The sequence below is a fragment of the Cheilinus undulatus genome, linkage group 9 (genome assembly GCF_018320785.1).
Source record: "Cheilinus undulatus linkage group 9, ASM1832078v1, whole genome shotgun sequence".
Lineage (NCBI taxonomy): Eukaryota > Metazoa > Chordata > Actinopteri > Labriformes > Labridae > Cheilinus > Cheilinus undulatus.
The window spans coordinates 38,913,080-38,930,794 of record NC_054873.1 but is presented as its reverse complement, the minus strand read 5'-3'; the positions used below and the strand labels follow the sequence as shown (position 1 = coordinate 38,930,794).

The window sequence follows — 17,715 nt, the reverse complement described above, 5'->3', positions numbered from 1 at the left end:
TGTAAAGCATCAGAAATTTAGCTCTAAACAGTGATATAATGATAAATCTGTGTCTCCCACAGCTTTCGTCGAAACTTGACCTGCAAATTTACTGGTTAGCAACTGCCTTGTTTTTATGTTGAGCTAAAGCTGATTAAAAAAATGCATGCATATCTTTTTTAGTATTATGGCTGTGTGTTAAACCTGAGAGCAAAAGCTGAAACAAAACACAAAAAAATCAGAAGCACATGTGCATGTTAAATTTTGATAAAGGTGTGCAGAGAATTGTATTTGGCACTAATAAAGCCAGAGTTAATAAAAGAAGAGTCAAAAGTTTTAATGTAGACCGTCATTGATCTGTGTGGGATACAGAACACAATTAAACTCTTGTTGCATATATGTAAGTGATACTACAGCAGTCTATTAAAAAAACAACTTTTTAAGTATTTGATAGAAAAAAAAACATATGTTTGTTAATTTTTTTGGAAAACACTGGCCAGGCATGAGGATTCTCTTCCACATTTTGTAGCCTTTACTCCAGCACTACACAATTTAAAGATCATTACTAACAAAAAGAAAGACTTTATCATAAATACCAGTCACTATTTATCTATTTTTGTAGAAAACACTGTGTGTGTGTGAGTGTGTTTGTTTGCATATGTGCACATGAATGCTCATCAGAGTGGTCGAACATGTGTGTGCATTTGTGCATTTGCTTTCTTTTGCTTGATTGGATAGAGTGGCTGAACCTGGTTCCATCAGTAACAACTTCCAGGGGGCAGAGACTTGCTGTTGTTTGTTCTGTCAGACAGCGTTTCTCTAAATATGGATTGGAACTCAAACTTGGGTCATTGCTGGTGCTTACCAACAATATAACAAGAGAACCAAATAATGTGCCTGCAGAGGCAGAACAAAACATTTTCATTTAATTTTGGTCCCAAACTGAAGCCCTGCTGTATGTCACCAGCCTGGTGACGATAGCCTGCACCACCCTGATAGTCTGCAGCATGCTACAGCATGCCAAGCTCTCTCTATAGTTTGAATGTCCTCTCTTTTTCTTTCTTTCTTTCTTTCTTTCTTTCTTTCTTTCTTTCTTTCTTTCTCTTTTTCTTTCTTTCTTTCTTTCTTATTTTTCTGGGAGTTACTCTGTTTTGTTTTTGAGTAATGTGGAGAAAACAATGAAAGTGTTTAAAAGAAAATGATTTTTGGCCTTTGTGTATTTTCTTTTCATTACATAACTGTATTGTGTTGTGTGATAGCGTATTAGGTAGCATCCTTGATGCAGAGAGGGAGTGGCACTGGTCTGGTAAGGAGGGTTGGGTATGGTTACCATAGCAACCTTAACCGAATTTTCCTTCGTCAGCAAAGGGGCGGAGTATGCGGAGTATACTGAGGCGGCGCTCTCCTCCACAGACCACTATTCTCAATGAGAAGGCGTAATGAAGAAGAGATGGGACGAGTGAGAAAAGCCAGTTTAACATTTTTTTAGTGTTATTTAATTTTATTTATGTTTATTTATTTGACCTATTTAACCAGGAAAAAAACTTGAGATGAAAAAAATCTCTTTTTACAAATGTATTTCTCAAATACAGGCTCCATGGAGTCAATTTGTATTTAGTCAGTATTTAAACATGAACATTTCCGATATTTTGTTTATTTATTTAATAACTTACTTAGTCAAACTCTGAAGAGGTTAGCTCGGGTGTCATGATTACTTCTACAGCATGTGAACTATTGCATTAGGTTTCAAAATGGATATTTGGTGCCATCGTCTGGTCATAGATACAATCTAAGAAACATCACCAAGAGGCTTCACAGTGAGGAATAAATATAGATACAGGGTTATATTTAACATAGATTACCGCTATCTCCTTTGTCATAATGTCTCTTTATGTAGTCAAATGGATATAGATACATTCCCCATCCCTCTCTCAGGACAAACTAACCCTATATTAGATAATTCTACACTTTAATGGGCTTACTGATACATGTACGGTTTTAACTGGCTTTTCTTATTTTTTGTTAGGCTAACGGTAGAAATAACAAGCATATTCCTTGTCTGGGTGCACGTGGATGCTATATCATCTTATTTTTTTTTTTTTTTACAAAGAAAAAACAAACAAGAAACGGTGTTGTTGTAATACTAACAAGATGAATGCCAGTACTAAGTAACCTCTTAAGCTACTAACTGATTTGGACGAGATTTTTGTCGTATCAACCACAGAAATAAATTTAAGCTGTATCGAGCATTCAAAGGTTCGGAAAGTAACCCTTAAAAAGCATACATGTTTGAGGAGAGCTGTGAAAGGCAGAGAATATTCCTTAAGGCCAATCACAAGTGACGCTTTGAAGATAGAAAGGATTCGCAGCCAATCAGAGAAGTTATTTCTGTATGGTGGGCTGTTCCTGCTTCCAGAGTTGGGATAATGCTTTGTTTTACTCGATTTCAGCTCTCAAGGCAGATTAGAGGGAACGAAATACATGTTGCGAGAAAAGAGAAATAGATTTTTATCAAAACGGCGTCATTCATACCTGAGTGGGTTTTTTTTTGACATATCAGCGGTTGGTGAGGTAATGTAGGCTATTGAAAATGCAATAAGGTTATTTCCACTGGAAGCATCAGCATCTTCAGGCTTTTACTATTTTGTTTATAAACTTCAACCGAGGCCGTCTTGCTAGTGACTGAGGCTTACGCCAACGGTTCCTCGCGCAAACTATGGAAATCATGAGGACGGAGCAACTCAACGGAAAGGAATTTTTCTGCTGTGTGGTACAGGACGGGCAGCTCATAATGAAAAGTAGCATTTGTTTGTATTAGCGACCCCTGAATGTGACGGAGTGTTTTCAGTTCCTTGTGTCATTCTACACGAGCTGTTTCTGTACCCTCAGGGGCAGCGGTCCGACCGGCGGAGAAGGACACGGCGGAGGGACCTCTAGTTGCCGTACTTTCACAAACCCGACCACGACGTCTTCGTCCTAGGCCCATTGTTGAGATAAATGTTCTGAAGGGCCTTCAGTACTCCGTCGCTTTAGTTAAATGTCTGTAGCCTGCCCAAGTGAAAAACATCAAAGGTAGTAAGAGACAAAATCAGATGTTGACTGAACTAAGAGTTAACAAATTAGGACGAACTTTATGGCCCTCTTGAGTAAAGCTGCTTGCACGCTCCCGTGCAATTACGTTCGCATACAAACTTGTTGAAAAGTTTTCTTTGTGTAGTTGGACAATTTTCTCGCAGTTATTGCGTTTGAGTGGATGTATGAGCATGGTGGAATGCCGAACCTCTGTCCAAAGGGAGGGGGTGTACCGCTGGTTCTCTTTTCTCACCTCTGCCCAACGAGCAGAGTTCTTGTGCGGCCTTCTGGACCTCTGCGTCCCCATAGAACTCCGCTTCCTCGGCTCCTGTTTGGAAGACTTGGCCCGCAAGGATTACCACTCCCTTCGGGATGCAGAGATCAAAGCCAACAACCCTGCCGACCTTTCTGGCCTCACCAACATCACGGACGAGGTGGTGCGCAGCAAGTTGCTAGTGTCCCTCGCCCTGCTTGGCTCGGACAATAGGGAGGCAGCGGGGGTCCTTTTTCGGACTCTGACTCACATTGACACCGTGATCAATAATTACGGCCTGGCGCTTAACGATGGTGGGGCCGATGAGCAGTTCCTTTTACTTTTCACCATGGCATCTCATCACCCTGCCTTTAGCTTCCACCAGAAGCAAGCTTTGAGGCAACAGCTCAGCCAACTCCGGGACATACTACAGGTGAGAGAAATGCTCAAGTAGAAAGCCACAAGAAAGCACACACAAACGCCAACAGGGTTACCAAGAGTAGCCATACAGCTGTCAGATTGCATAGAATATTTCAGAATACTTGGAATAAATTTGAGCTAGAACGTCAAATATTTAGGGAGAACTGCTTGTGAATTGCACAATGTAACTATTTCAAGCACCCTTTGGTGGAATCCTTTTGAAATGACAAACTACAGATGCTTGTATTACCAGCACTGACATACAAATACAGCTTTACACATTATTATAGCCTAATATTGTAACCTTATAGTGGTAGTTTTAAATGTCATCTAGTTTTGATTTCTTTTCTTTTACATTTAACAAATTAAAGGCTCAGAAATAAGCAGAATCTGTGCTTTAACTCACGTGAAACATTTACTGTTAGTGTTGACAGTGTGCCACGTACAATACTCAAAATAATACAAATCAAATAAACATTAACTGAACATTTATGAAACACATTTAACTGTGGCAACTTCTTATTCTTCCCTCTTGCTTTTGCGCAATCTTCGAAACATTTTTTTTAGTTTTCATTGCCGAAAAAACATTTTTTCAAATAGTATGGGTCTACTTTTTAAGCAAAGGGGCTCTGAGATATTCTTGGTATATGAAGAAAAATAAACTTAAATTAACAAGCTATATTGTGCCTCTGCAGTGGTCACATGGCATATACATGCACAGAAAAGTAAAAATACATAAATAATGGCACAGGACTAAAACTAAGGTAGCACTGGAAATCCTGTCACTTCTTTATCTTCTGCCATAGCTAACAATAAGTCCATTATGTTGCCTTTTATGATTGTACTTCCTCTGTACGTCATTGCAAATCAATGCCGGTCAGGAGATTTAGTCAGTTAGAAGGACTAACTCTAACCCTTTTAGCATAAATCACTATAGGTTACAAACAGAAAAGTCAAGAACATCTAATTTTAACCCTACAACACATGAGGTAGGAATCTGTGAAACTGATGGAAGTAGCACAAATCACTCAACTCTAAGTCTGTCCGCATTAGGGCATTAACAAAGATCATTAAGGTCTTTAAACCGTGATTAATTGCATGCTTTATTGGCACACTTTGGTCAAGCCACTGTAACGTTGCCCTACACGTTGTTGTTCAATAAGTACACATCTGCTTTTTAATGTCTCATGTCAATTTGAAAAACTCACAGACAGCTCAGATGACAAGTCAGATGTCATCTTCAACTTGGATCAAAAACTTACATTTTTACTGTTCCATTATTTCCTCTTTGAATAATAATAAGTTCCATCTTCTGTGTTAAGTTCATGTCAGTCTTTAGCATTCATGTAAATCTTCTATCTACTCAAAGTTCCTTGTTTTCTTTCAAAATAAAAGCAGGTTTATATCCAAACTTGAAGTTGATTACCCTACCCAGTACAAAATTCCCAAATTAAACACAATTGTTTTAAATGTTTTAAACTGGAATTTCAAAATGCAACAAATTGTGATTTATTACAGAAATTCAAACATAACCACGATTAAGAAATTGCTTTCTGACTATTTATACTTTTACAAGGCTTGGTAAAAGACAAAAAAAAAAAAAAAACACCTGAGAAAAAGAAGATATGTTACCATGTGCTCTGGTTATGTGGTGATTTCCAGGCAAAAGCCAGGTGTTCTTGAAGAATGAAGCATTCACTGTCAAAGAGGGGAAGCCACCAGGGCTGCCTTCAGGCACACATGCTTGAGTCAAAAATTAGGTGAAAAAGTGTAGTGGTAACCAGCCTTAATAAAGACACTGTGAAGGTTGAAACTAGTTGGTAGTTTTTTGAGTTTGAGAGATAGTATGAGATATGCCCTGAGCAAATAATAACTCAATCCTTGACTCAAGCAAGTGTGCCTGAAGACAGGCCTGGTGGCTTCCCTGCTTTGTAATCAATAAACTTTTGAAGTTATAGTGAAACAATGAGATTAAAAGAACATATAATGTCACAGCTGTCACTTCTTAATGTAGCTGTCTCTGATTTAGTATTATATTGAACATGTTGATGGTTGCAGGTGAGCAGTGAAGGAGCAAGAGGAGCAGAGGCTTCAGCAGCAGGCCCTAACAATGATAAAGCAGCCATTTGTTATAATCAGCTACATCACCATGGCCATGACAAGCCTGCTTCCCTGCCACTGGCCTCTTTGCCCCCCACTGCCTGTTCCTTGCCTGATCCCATTTCTTCTTACCTGCCTCTGCCTGTCAGCCAATCCTGCCACATACACTGCAGCTGCTGGCATAAGGTAGGGGCTGAAACAGCCAAAGTCTCCTGTCTCATTCAGTTTTGTGCATTTAGAGCAAGCCCAAGATAGTTTTCAAAAAGGCCAAATGATATTTTTAAACTACCCGTTGTTGTGTTTTGTCATCTTGTAAATGTAATGCCAAGAAAAGTTGTAAAATATTAAAAACAATTCAGAAAAATTACTATGGTAATTGAGAAGAAGATGTACACCATTCAGAAACAAGTAATTTCAGATGACATTCTTACATAATTGATCACTGGATGATTTACTGTGCGAGATATTTCCAGTGAATTCTTTGAATAGAAATGTTGCATTAGAGGTGTAATTTAATGAGTGAGACTGTTTTATTTTCATCTGCTGAACACCAGTTAAACTACAAGAGATGAAGAATGCTGTCTCGCATCTATGCAGTTTTAATTTAGAATACAGTTAACTTATCTCTGTTTTTAGGTTGAAACCTCATGTTACATATTTTGTGCACTGTTGTGTTGGGAGTATTCAGATATTTTTGGTGTCTAGTTGAGAGCACATTGTGCACAGGTTTCAAGAGAGGTTAGAATATGTGGTGGCATCATTGGCATCATTGTCTGAGCAAAGCAACTTGCTGGTAATTTGGCAGAAAACACATCTTAGTCATTTTGAGAATAGACATCAGATCTATGTTTATACCTCAGAAATGTGACATCTAGTTTGGTGATTTTATCGCTAAAATCAGTAATGAGTGGTTGACCGATTCGTTAGCCCTGTCTTACAATTAGCATTTCATCCATCTACACAGTATCACTGCACTGCATTTGTACTGAAAGAAATTTTATTACGACCTTATCCAATTCTCATTTTGGTCTTAACTGTAATACATGATGCCATTGTCATGGTTATTAGAATGTGTGCCCTAAAAGGTGTCATAAACAACAATAATTAAAAAAGAAAAACAAATTTTGTTCTATACTGTTTATTCTGTGTGGTTTTTTGCACATAAGTACATTCATTTGGACTGGAACATGTTTAAAGCATTTCTAGTTGTCTGATAACTCTGAAAACCACAGGTCACACTTACCTGTTCTCACATAGTGACCTACATTCACAAACTACCATGTAGAGTGGTCATCAGGTGACTGTGCCTTAGTAGGTAGAGTTAGCTGTCTCACAATTTGGAAGGTTGTGGGTTCCAGCCCCAGCTCCTGCAGTCACATGTCGCAGTGTCCTCGGCAGAGGTGGAAAAAGTGAATGGCTATTATAGTCAAGTAAAAGTAGAGTAACTGTTTAAGTTTACTTAAGTACAAGTAAAGGTACTGATCTACAAATCTACTCAAGTAAAAGTAAAAATCATTCAATTTAAAGTTTACTTTAAGCGCTGAGTATCTATTCAGGAGTTGTACAGTAAAATATGATCTTTCCTTTATTAGCAAGAACAACAGGAAAATAGATGCGTAACTAGGTTGTTCAGGTTAAGTCACACCTCTATAATAAAGTACAATAAACAGCAAAGTTGACCGTGTTAATTAAATTTATATCAAGTTAAATTTAACAGTTTAGAAATGTTTTTATTGGTTCACTCTACATAAACGTAAACTACACTTTTGAAAGTGTTGAATATTTTATATTTTGACTGGGCTGTAGTAACTCTTGAAATCAGTGGCAAGGTGGGTCTCCACTGGCAAGAACTAAGAGGAGAGTCAACCTAATAGTACGGAAATGCATACTTATGAAGAATAAGCTTTAGATGCATTTAGAATCACAAGCTGGGGACTCTAACTCAGTGGATAACTTCACCCATGGTGCAAATGTATATCATATCAAAAACAACAATCCACAAGAAACATGATCAACAGAACTCGAGCAGGAACCACTGTACAACAGGCAACATACAATCACAAATAAAACACATCTTAACACTGCCCAAGGGCATGATAGGGATTTCCCCCCACACATCCTCCCAGATTTGAAATAGTGGGCGGAGCTTAGATGAGTTGACTCTTTACAGAGTTTAACTGGTTGATCCACTGTCAATGTGGCCATTTCACTCAGTTTGTAGTTCAAATGACACTTTGAGAGTTAAAATCAACTCAGAAATGTTTAACCAGATATCCACACTCCAGGTTTTGATTTATACAACAGCTGTTTACGAATGTGATGGGGAATCATTTTCTTGCTATGTGTCACTGTGCAGTCAACAGAAGTGGAAAAAGAACAAGAATATTGTACTCAAGTAAACAGTGACTCTGGTTAAAACTGACTTAAGTAAAAGTACTGATTTCAAATGTTCTCAAAAAATGTAAGTACCCAAACACTACTCAAATTACAGTGATTTGAGTGAATGTAGAATGAATGAGTGAATATAGAACCCAATAACCCCAATTTGTTTCCACTGTTCCGTTGGTGGCATGTAAGTGGGTATGGATGTATTTGAATGTAATTAGCTAAAACTGATGGCAAATTCCCCATAGCTCCTTCGCCATCAGTTTATGAATGAGAGTGAATGTATAGGTGTGACCTACAGTGTAAAAAACATTGAGAAAAGCACTGTACAAGCTTAAGTCTATTTTACATCATTATTTACTTAATCCATTTATAAGCATCCATACACTTTTGCATGCTACTGATGCAGCAGTGGGAGACTTTACAGTTAAATGTCTAGCCTAGTACAAATTAACATTTGAGTGCAGGGATCAAACTCCTAACTTTCCAGCTGAGAGACAGCTACAGTTTTCCAATTAAAGTGTGGCAGTCAGCTGCACTAATTGATTTTATATCAATATGGAGGTATGCTAGATCAATTGATAATGAAAGGACAGAAGAAAAAGAATTATGAGTTGTTTTTTTTAACAACTTTACTATTTGCACAAATCAAGAAGTAAACAACTTTGTGCTTAGACCTTTTCTGTAACATAATAAAAGCAGGAAGACACAGGATCAATAAGTCATAGATATCTTATTGCACATCATGTTCTCAGTGAATCCTGAGCTGTACAATACATTTTCCTAATATTGTACAGGCATACAGGTACACATTATCAATACAGTCAAATGGAGAGGGGAGGGAATCAAAAGATTTAGACATAATGCAGTGACTGTACCTTGTTCCATACTTTCACACACAAATAAACTAATACTTATTTGCTCACAAAGAGGCAGGAAACACACTGCTTAAACACGTGTGAGCATTGAAGGGAAAGTACCCAGCTTAGACAGGAGCGTTTGTATTTAGTGTTTTGTTGCCCTTGGCTCCTGCTTAGTGCAGGTCAGCACATTTCTCTTTGCTGAAATCAACCCTCTGTGGTGTGTGTGTGCATGTGTGTGTTGCCCTGTATGTGTGTGCGTGTGTGTGTCGGTCCCCAGTGGATCCCCAGGAAGTTATAAATGCTCTCACTCTGCCTCTCTTCCCTCCTTCTTTTTCTCTGCACACTGGTTGGGAATGACAGGTTTTACTATAAAACAGAGCAGCTCTAAACATATACTACAGTTAAGGACTCTTTTGTAAGGCCTACTAAAGACATATTTTTTAAACAGTAGTTTCCTCCAAGACTTTTATTTGGCATGATCCAGTCAGGGTTTACAACAGAACTTTAGAACTGGTGCAGTTAATCAAATAAGTGAAATGTTGAGATGGTTTGGAAAGAAATTCCAGATTCAAGTGTAATGCACAGGGCTCATTTGATTAGCTTCTTTGTTGTGATTTATCCTGACACGCAAGATAGACTGTTTTACATTGCATGGATATATATGTCACATTCATTTATTTTATTTATAAAGTTTATTTGATAGGGACAATGCAAATTACATGGTAAAACTTCAGCCTGTTACAAAAAAGCTAAAAGTAACTGATGTTTCACATATAGAGCTTATAGCTATTGCTAGTATCCATCTCCTGTCCCCAGTTAGGCTTTTAGAAACATTCAGCTCTGTTACAAAACATTTGGGAAGGGTAGGACTTAAAAAAAAATCTTAGAAGGTGATTGAATGTGACTGTCATATTCAGAGCAGCCAATCAGACAAAAAACAAGACAAAATGAGGATGTACGCATGCACTGCCGAAAGGTGGAGCTTGTTGGTGGATAAAACTCACACTGAGGTCAGTTGAGAGAAGAGTGAAAACATCTCTGCCAAGAGAAGCTTTCAGTGTGGCTCTTTGTTTTGATAAAGAAATGTTGCCCTGTTCTGATAAAACAGGCGCTAATGCAATTGCCTCACCAGTAGCGATTGTATATAGCTTACCTACGACTACCTGTAAATATGAAAAACTCATTCTGAAGCAGGTCAGGAGGAGAGCGAAAACATCTTTCCAACATGAAAAGCCTTTAGTGTTGTTCCTTGCTTTTCGTTTAATCACTAAAAATGGTCCAGTTCTGATAATACAGCCGCTATCCACCTTATTCCTAGCCCCCCATGATACTTTGTGTAAAATGTAGGTGCCACATTTGGTCCCTTCTATCAGACCGAAATTTGAGTTGTGATGGGACACTAATTTTGTTTATTAGAATGATTTGGGGATTCAAATATGTAAATATGAAATGGGATTATTATTTCTCCACCTTCTACAGGAGAGGACAAAATGAAGAAATTGCCGCTGATGAGGTACACTAGTCCATTTAGCCAACTTTGTTTTTGCCTCATAGCAGTAATTGCATTGTAATAGGGATGATTGCCTTTGTTAAAGGAGTTGGGGCATGACCTAGTATACGTCAAAGAAGATGTAGAGGCCAGTCAGAGCTTTAACATTGCTCTCTTTAGTTTGTGGGTTTTATTAAATACTTATTTCACCAACTAGTCCCTCTGTAAATGTGTGAAATTTATTAATTACCATGATTCACCTGGTCATCTGTTAAGTCTGGTAAATCTCAAATCCCATATATTTATATTAAATTAATATTAAAATAATCAAATTCTTGATGCATTCAAACAGTGAACAGCATGCTTAAAACACCATTGTTAGATAAACATTTGACTTTGTCTAGCTATTAGTACCATAAACAGAGCAACAGGGGTCAGGCATTTCAGAAACTGTAACTTATAACTTTCAGCTTAAAATGATATTTAGCGTGATACCTGATTTTAAAAATGAAGCAATATTTACTTGCCACTGCCACTGGCACCGAATCACTTTGGTAAGTCACTGGGAGAAACATATTTTTGCTATTAACGTTATTGTATTGGAAGTTCTTTACACATTCATAACTACAGCAGACCAGGAATAAGGTGGATATTATAAGTACAGTTCATTCCATTCACTTAAAAAATGTTGCTGTCTGATGCTGCATTCCAGAATATCCCATTTAATTCTCATTAATCCATACTCAGTGCCACACCATGACAGAGTGACAACAGAATTTTAGAAATGAAAAATAAACTGAAATATGACATTGACATACAGTAAGTATTCAGACCCTTTGCAAAAACACTTAAATATAGCTCAGGTTATCTCATTTCTCTGGATATTTGCTGAGATTTATCTTCACCTTGATTGAAGTCATTCTGTGGTCAAAAAAGTGATTGGACATGATTTGGAAAGGCACACACCTCTGTATAACGCCTTACAGTTGATGATGCATATCAGAGCAAGAACCAAGCCATAGGGTCAAAAGGAACTGACTACAAAACTCAGCAACAGGATTTTTGTAAGGCACAGATCTGGAGAAGGATGCAAAAAGTTTCTGCTGCACAGTGGCCTCCAGAATTCTTAACAGGGAAGAAGTGTGGCACAACCAGGACTCTTCCAAGGGCCGGTCATCCACCCAAACTGAGCAATGGGGGGGAGAAGGTCCTAATAAAAGAGGTGACCAAGAACCCAATGGTCATTCTGACTAAACTCAAGAGATCCTGTGTGGAGATGGGACAAGGTACTAGAAGGACAACCATCAGTGCAGCCCTCCATTCATCTAGGCTTAATTGCAGAGTGGCTAGACAGGAGCCTCTCCTCAGTGCAAAACAAAAGCTAAAACTATGAAAAACTACTGCTATTGGATAGAAATTAACTAAGACCACAATATTCCTTCTGCACAAAACTAGGGCTGAACAACTTGGGGAAATAATCCAATTGTGATTTTTGTCCCCAATATTGCGATTTCATATTCAGTTATTTTCAGTTCTTCATCTTATGTATTTCTCAATAAAGAAGAAATAAATCCTTCAAGGTTACAACAAACACAATATTTGGTAGATAAACTAAGGCTGAACAATTTTGAAAAAATATATAATTTAAATTATTTTGACTGATTATAAATCCGATATGAGTTGATGTACTGATGGTAATTCCAAATGTTACACTTGGAGGAAACCAGGCACTGCACATGACCTACCCAGTACCTTCCCAACAGTGAAGCATGTTGATGGCAGCATCAATAGTAGGGACAAATCTGTTCTTGTCCTAGAGTTGTCCAGCCAGAGCCCTGACTTAAACTCTGATGAACACCTCTGGTAACCTGACACGCCAGATGGATTTGTTTCACACATCCACCTGGGAAACCTTTAATACTAAGCCTTTGGGAAAGGGCAGAGGATTTGAAAAATCTCATGTGAGTGTGATTGGATGAATGTTCTGTCTGTCACATCTTTACGGGCCAATCAGAGCAACAAAACGTGACGTATTATGTGACGATTATGGGCTACTGAGTGTAAAATAATAAGAGAAAAAATGAATTTAAACAACTGTAGCATCAGGCTGCATCATAAAAAAATGTTAAAAAAAGGAAAGGAGGTATGAATACTTTCTGAATGCACTGTATTTAAACATTTCATACGATGACCACAGAGTGTACTGTGCTCACGTTTCCTTAATTATTTGAAAAATGAACAGCCCAGTTCACTGTTTACCATATATATGAGTGTATGCAATGAACCCATTCAAGCATCATTACCATAAAATTTTATGTCTTCATAGTAATACGTGGGTGCAGGGGCCAAGGCCAACATAGTAAAAGTGATCAACTTATTTAACATTAGGAGGATAAGGTAGAATTTTAAAAAACTCACCTTGCTGATGTGTTAATCACAAATCAAAAGGTGTTTTTTTTTTTTTTTTTTTGCTCAGCCCTGGAGGAAGGTGTCCTCGGTGTTTCTATTTTTCCATGCAGTAAAAGTAGAAAGCTGCAGTGTGTCATCCAGATGTTTTTAGATTTTGCAGTGATTGTGTATTTGTGCACATAAGTGACTGTTAGAAGAAAAGACAGGGAAACTGTTTCTATTTGCTTTTATAGATGGAAGCAGAATTTACTTGTTTCCTCTTTTGCAGTTGATCCAACAAATGAAAACCTATCACCTAAAATATAGGACACTTTGCAAACAAGCTATTTAGTCTTTGCAATGTTTGTCTGCATTGTCTACTTGCACCTGAGTTTTGCTTCATGGTTTTAACCTCCCTTTTGTTGAACAATCCTTGTATCATATATTACAGAGACACGACAGAGAGGCCGAGACAGTTGCAGTGCTGGGATCTGGGGTCACTACTGGACGACAAGACCAAGTGGTTAGCCAGGACCTCATTTCTCCACCAAATGACCCTCCTTCTTCTCTTCTCCCTCACCTGCAGCCACCTCATTCTCATCTGTCTTCTCCTCTGCCTGCTGGGCAGAGTCTTGACTCAGCAGCACCTACCAAAACTCACCTGGGAAAAGCAGGAAAAGGTGAGCTACAAAAGCAATTATGACACTGTTTCTATCTGACTATTTTTATGTTAGTATGCATTGCCTTAACAGCTCCCTCCAAGAGTGTATATGAATTTGAGGTCTCAATGTTAAGCTGTACACCCAGCTAAGTCTTGTCGAACAAGATATGGCATGCTGGCACTCTGAAGTCTAAAACTAAGCTTAAAGAATGCTGCCCCTAGGCTTAGGTGTGTGTGGGTTTGTGTGTAAGAGAGAGAAGGGAAAGGGAGCTGCACTATGAACTGTCACTTAAGGATGTGCATGATATCAGGATAAGCGATCCCTTAGAGAAATCATCAACCACAACCTCTAAACTTTAAATTGCATAATTAAAAAAAAAAAGATCAGCATGAAAATACAAACAAACTGTACACGAATAGCTGATTGATTTTTGCTTTTAGTGTTTCTCTTTTTTTGCACACTGGTATTACTGTTAGGATAACTTTTCATTTTAATTTTGTCTTCACCACCTCCTAAGAGAATCATCTAAATCATTGTATTTTTTTGGCTGTGACCTTTATTAGGATCAATACAGTGGTGCTTGAATTTATCATTTAGAGTTTTTTCCCCTCTGTGTCTTAAAACATGGAGGGGTCAAGCGCAACACCAGTTGTTCCATCCTGTTGTGAGGATGTAGAAAATGGCTGCCCCTTTAATTACCTAAAACCCAGTCTAAAATCAAAGTCTGTGACACTTTGTATTTCTGATATCTTAAGGAAGCATTGAAGAATGTGCAAACACTAATCTTTTCCCACACGCACAGCTTGCTTACCTTATCCACTTGATATTTCTGATTTATAATGGGATGGAAAGCTGAGAGACAGAAACTTTTCTTCCTGTCATCTTTTGACCGGCTCTGCTCTGTGTGTGCGCTTTCTCCATTGCAACATCTTTAATACAGTGTCCCATATGTTTTCTATATTTGTAGTGGCACAGGGAAAGGAAAGAAGCTAAAACAGCCATCTGGAATTCAGTCTATATTAATTGAACCTAAAATCTGACGATAACACCAAAGCACCAGCCGGCATGCAAACCTAATCTTAAAGGGAATGAGAGCTGATGTTTAGATTAGTTTGTTTCATATCACTCCCAAAACACATCCTTTTATAAACAAAAGCTTCTTAATTGAATTTTGCACCTGGATTGTGCGCCATCAAGATTGCAAAAAGTAGAAAGATATGCCCTGAATGGGTGTGTGCCATATGCTTTAGACTAAGTGTTTTAAGCCACCAAAATAGGGCCCAAAGCTTGTATATCTCAGAGAACTTGCTGGCAGTTAAATGATGGTAACATACCTGAAGATGATACATTTTACAAGACCTTGGTGCACAGTCTGCTGGGCTAGACACCAACTGTCTTTATTTGTTTTAAAGTGTGATTTTAATTTTGAAATTATAATGTGTTAGAAAAAACGATTGCTTCAAACCACGTCTATAATGTTATTTTTTCTTTCTAACAAGTTATATAACTGTGGGTTACTCTTTGGGGTTATGTTTTGACATTTATGCACAGTTCAAACAAAAGATTCGCACCAAACCAGGTATTCATTGTTCTGTGCATGTTGGCTTACTGTCCTCCCTTATGAAAAACTTGATACAAGCATAAATCTATACTGACAACAGCTATGCATCACACAGGGGATTTCAGCAGGGGCAAAGCAAAAGAGTGAAAATCTTCTCTGTCCTCACCTGAAAACAAGCTGAAAGCTGAAATCCCTGTCTTGTGTGTTCATTCTCTTTTTTCTGCATTGGAGGTTGAACTAACACTGATTATTGTTTCAGTGAGACAGATCACCCTCCATTTTAATTAATTTGATATAAATTATCCAATGACCAGACAGTGCACAAAGATCCTCTGGTGGCAAGTGTGTTGTTTTCTTCGTCCCCTGCATCTGTCTGTAACACAATACTCAACTATTTCACTACCCCATGTTCATACCACATCACATAGTTGTCACCAACACTCACTCACACACCCACACACATCTACACACAGAGCATGTATATACCATGCCCCAACGTTTTCCTTACAGTCTTTTATACCCAAAGCCAGGCAGAATGTGCCATAAAGCAACCAATACACCAACAAATACACTTTCTCTGAAGTTTAAAAAAGAATAGAGGAAGAATGGTGTTATATCACATATGAAGGGTTCATGCTGTTCTAAGGTTTGCCCTTGATTACCACAACCCAACTAATTTGTGTTATGTGGATTTATTTGTGCGTCTTAATTGATCATAAACAGTGAAATGAGTCTGTTATGTGATTTAGAGGCGCCAGCTTGATTTATCAACTCTAACACCATCCGAATGTGATGTTTATTAACCATATGAATAATACAGTGCTGTAAAGATATTTGCCCCTTCCTGATTTCATATGTTTTTGCATATTTTTCACATGTGAATGTTTCAGGTAATTTAACATATTTTAATATTAGAAAAAAAGATAACCTGAGAAAAAAGGTTAGTTTTAAATGAAGATTTCATTTATTAAGGGAATAAAGCCATTTAAACCTACCTGGCCCATGTGAAAAAAACCCTATAACTGGTTGTGCCACCTTGGCAGCAACGACTGGAAGCAAGCATTTGTAATAACTGGCAATGAGTCTTTCACATTACTGTGGAGAAATCTTTGCCCACTCTTCTTTGCAGAATTGTTTTTATTCAGCCATATTGGAGAGTTTTCGAACATGAAAATGGGAATCAACAAGATGTTTTGGTAAATGTTTGCCCTTGGAACTCTACCATGGATACCATTTTGCCCAGTCTCTTTCTTATTGTTTGAGTATTTCTGTTTTATTGGCCACCCCTGGGAAAGTTCACCACTGTTCAAAGTTTTCTCCATTTGTGGATAATAGCTCTAACCATGATTCACTGGAGTCCCAAAGCCTTATGAATGACTTTGACCCTTTCCAGACTGATAGATGCCAATGAAATTGTTTTTTGAGCTCTTTTAGCCCACTTCACTTTGTCAGATTCTATTAAGTGATTTCTTGCTTCAACAGGTCTGGCAGTAATCAGGTCTGGGTGTCGCTAGTGTAATTTATCTCAGCTTTCAAAAAAAATTGTTTACCCATGTTAATTTATGATTTAATGGGGTGTGTGTGGGGGGGCTTCAGTTACTGTTTCACATAAGGCCAGGTAGGTTTGGAGGGCTTTTCCCTTAATAAGTGAAGTCAAATACATCATGTAAAAACTGCCTTTTCGTACTTGGGTTATCTTTGCCTGATATTAAAATTTTGTTGATAATCTGAAACATTTAAGTATGACAAATATGCAAAACATAAGAAATCAGGAAGGGGGCAAATACTTTTTCACAGCAGTGTACATGGCTGAGGCGGCATGACACAGGTTGGCCCTTTGTGAAAGTGGAGCCTCCTCACTCCCACTCAGTCTACATGTCGATTTGAAATCATATTCACAGCTGTATGAAAACGCACTACAGAACAAGCAAGGTAAAAGTCAATGTCAGAATTACTCACTGATTTGGAGAAGCATATGAGTATTAAAGCTTTCACTCTTAATTTTCCTGCACAATGTTCTTTTAAATACCACTTTTGGACAACGCTTATGAATTGAAAAGTTACCTGCGTGAAAACTGTAATTAATCAGTATTAATTTGAACCAATCTGCTACTTTCAGTGGTGATTGAGGGTGTAGTTCTGAGAGGAGTGGCACACAAATCTGAAGACATCAGTGAATATGTCTTTGAGGTGGGTCCAGTGGAAACAGTCATTCTCACACAGTTGACTCATGGTTATACTTTTCTCTCACCATCCCCTCATGTTTTTCTATTTCTTTGCAACTGCTTTTTTACCTATTCTGTTCTGTTACATTTCATTTCACCTCCTTCTCCTCACCCTTCCTTCTTCCTACTCCCCATCAGGCCAGATGGTCGGATGGTTTAGTGTCTTCCATTGTCAGAACTCAGGAGGAGATAACAGAGCTGCTTTCCCAGGTAAGCAATGCCAAAGTGACAGAATATGTGCTTTTCTATAATGTGTATTCTACATAAAAATGAAAATGGCTTAAAAGATTCTGAATTTAGGTATCCATACATGACTTA

The 17,715-nt window shown here is 38.0% G+C and overlaps 1 protein-coding gene across 7 annotated transcripts in view; it reads left to right on the top strand.

The window, feature by feature from the left end:
* Nucleotides 1–2,440: 2,440 nt before the first annotated feature.
* The window catches only part of zcchc14 (zinc finger, CCHC domain containing 14), a 39,251-nt gene continuing 23,976 nt past the window's right edge, over nt 2,441–17,715 (top strand). For 2 of the 7 annotated variants that reach the window (XM_041795164.1, XM_041795163.1), the window contains exons 1-5: nt 2,441–3,737; nt 5,783–6,010; nt 13,401–13,629; nt 17,292–17,362; nt 17,536–17,607. In XM_041795164.1, coding sequence (XP_041651098.1) covers nt 3,237–3,737; nt 5,783–6,010; nt 13,401–13,629; nt 17,292–17,362; nt 17,536–17,607 — 1,101 coding nt within the window. In that variant the 5' untranslated portion in view covers nt 2,441–3,236. Of the gene's footprint in view, nt 3,738–5,782; nt 6,011–13,400; nt 13,630–17,291; nt 17,363–17,535; nt 17,608–17,715 lie in introns of those variants that run through there. The other 5 variants (XM_041795165.1, XM_041795166.1, XM_041795168.1 and 2 more) reach the window with 5 other exon arrangements.